Genomic DNA, 1,879 nt, shown 5'->3' with positions numbered 1-1,879 from the left:
TATTTATGCTCAATACTATATACAGAGGTGCGGACCGAATTAATATATTGGTATTAATAAAAAAAGAGAACTACGGAAAATCACGTACAGGGCAGAAAAGACTAATGCAAAACTCCACGTGTTTTCCAGTAGTAATCTGTCTAAGGGTTAAGGTCTCTCATCATGCGGGAGACTCAAACTTCATCCCGGGCGGGTATAGGACATATATAAGAGTGGTCCAGGTGTCCTTGAAGTGGTTCCAGGGGGTCCCCATATGCAGCAAAATTACTTAAAATAGCACAATGTATATGTTTCTTTTCCCTTTTTACCTCCATTATGATGAATTCCTGTTCTGTTCTTTGTCTATATAGAAGTGTCTATTTGTACGTCTCTAAATGTTTTGATGAATTGAACATGGTGGACCCTATTGTAAACAAGTGTAATGCTTAATTCGGTCGTCCACTCACAGTTAACAGTTTGTGCTTGAAATGTACTGTAATTCTGCAAACTGTTAATAAATATTTCAATCAATCAATCAAAAAAACATCAGTTTAACCACTTTAGCCCTATGCGGCTGCTAGTTTCTACGAAATCTTGAAGAAGAAGAAAAAAAAGAACATGTTTTGATTATTCTTTTCTTCAAGATTTTCACAAATCTTGTGGGGTCCCTGCTACGTCTACAAAATATTTTCAGGTGTAATGGTAGGGGTCCTTGACACAAAAAGTGTCATTAAATTAAGAACACCTCGCCTATAAATTAGCCTATATGTATTACAGATTAAATGCTGATGATTTGTAACAAAAAAGGTTGCCAATTGTCATGACGCCCAACTCACCAATCACAGCGTGTCCCTCTGAGACATGGGATGCAGACTCCCTCTATTGGCTGTTGAGGCTGAGACTCTGGACAGCTCCCCAGTCTGCTTCACACACAGTCAGTAATCCGCCGGAGGAGGAGAGAGAGAGGGACAGCCATGGAGAAGAAGAAGCCACCACAGCACAGGCCCGTATGATCGAGATAAAAAGAACACATTTTCACTGGGGGGACAAGGGAACAAAACAACAGGCGACCTCGAGAGGAGGAGGAGGAGGAGACGGAGGAGGAGGAGGAGGAGGGCGACTAAAAGAAACGGAGGGAATACGAAGGAAGAAGAGGGAGAAGAAGAAGAAGAAGAAGAAGAACCGGGGGATTTTAATACGAGGAGTAGTAGTGGACCCGTCCGGAGGAGCGCGCATCAGGAGCGGCGGAGGAAAGCGGAGAGAGAAAGGTGGGGAGGGTGGTGGTGGTGGTTGATGGTGGTGGCGGCGGTGGCGGCGGGGGGAGAAAGAAGAAGAAGAAAAGATAAATAAAGGAGAAGCGAAAGAGATATTCCGATATCCCTGGATGGACTATTATGACTTGATGAATGAAGACTGCCTACACTAACGCTTATCGATGCCTGGCCAAGGACCTGGACGCTTGTTACGCCACCATGAACACGGAGATGACAATGGACAGCCTGCACGGCGTCGGCGGCGGCGGCGTGACCGTGGGCTCCGTGCAGACGCTCCACGATGCGGAGCTGATGAGCGGCCACAGCCCCCACCTGGTGGGGGCTGTGGCCGCTCATCAGGTCCGCATCATGGACGCTAGCTGTGCGGACTCGGGGGGCCGTGGCGGTGGCGGCTCGGGGGGAGCCTCCACCACCCTGCGGCTACACCAAGACCTGGCCGCCCGCTCAGCCATGGCCATGTCCAGCATGGCCACGATCCTGGGGGACGCCGCGTCGGGGACGAACGGAGGGGACTACCATCACCACCACCACCACCACCGCGCCGCCGCGGAGCTGTCCTCCCTGCCGCTGCACCACGCCATGCCGTGCGGCAGCGACACGTCCCCGCCGCCGGGCATGGGCACCAT

At 50.2% G+C, this 1,879-nt stretch overlaps 1 protein-coding gene across 1 annotated transcript in view; it reads left to right on the top strand.

The window, feature by feature from the left end:
• Positions 1–1,385: 1,385 nt before the first annotated feature.
• onecut2 (one cut homeobox 2) overlaps positions 1,386–1,879 on the top strand; it is a gene marked incomplete at both ends in the record, with an annotated part of 34,369 nt that continues 33,875 nt past the window's right edge. Inside the window, one exon of the mRNA XM_079524623.1 lies at positions 1,386–1,879. This exon is cut by the window's right edge and continues 956 nt beyond it. Coding sequence (XP_079380749.1) covers positions 1,386–1,879 — 494 coding nt within the window.

This window comes from Electrona antarctica (genome assembly GCF_951216825.1).
Source record: "Electrona antarctica genome assembly, chromosome: 16".
Lineage (NCBI taxonomy): Eukaryota > Metazoa > Chordata > Actinopteri > Myctophiformes > Myctophidae > Electrona > Electrona antarctica.
Note: the sequence above shows the minus strand (reverse complement) of the source record. Positions and strands in the feature narration are given on the sequence as shown.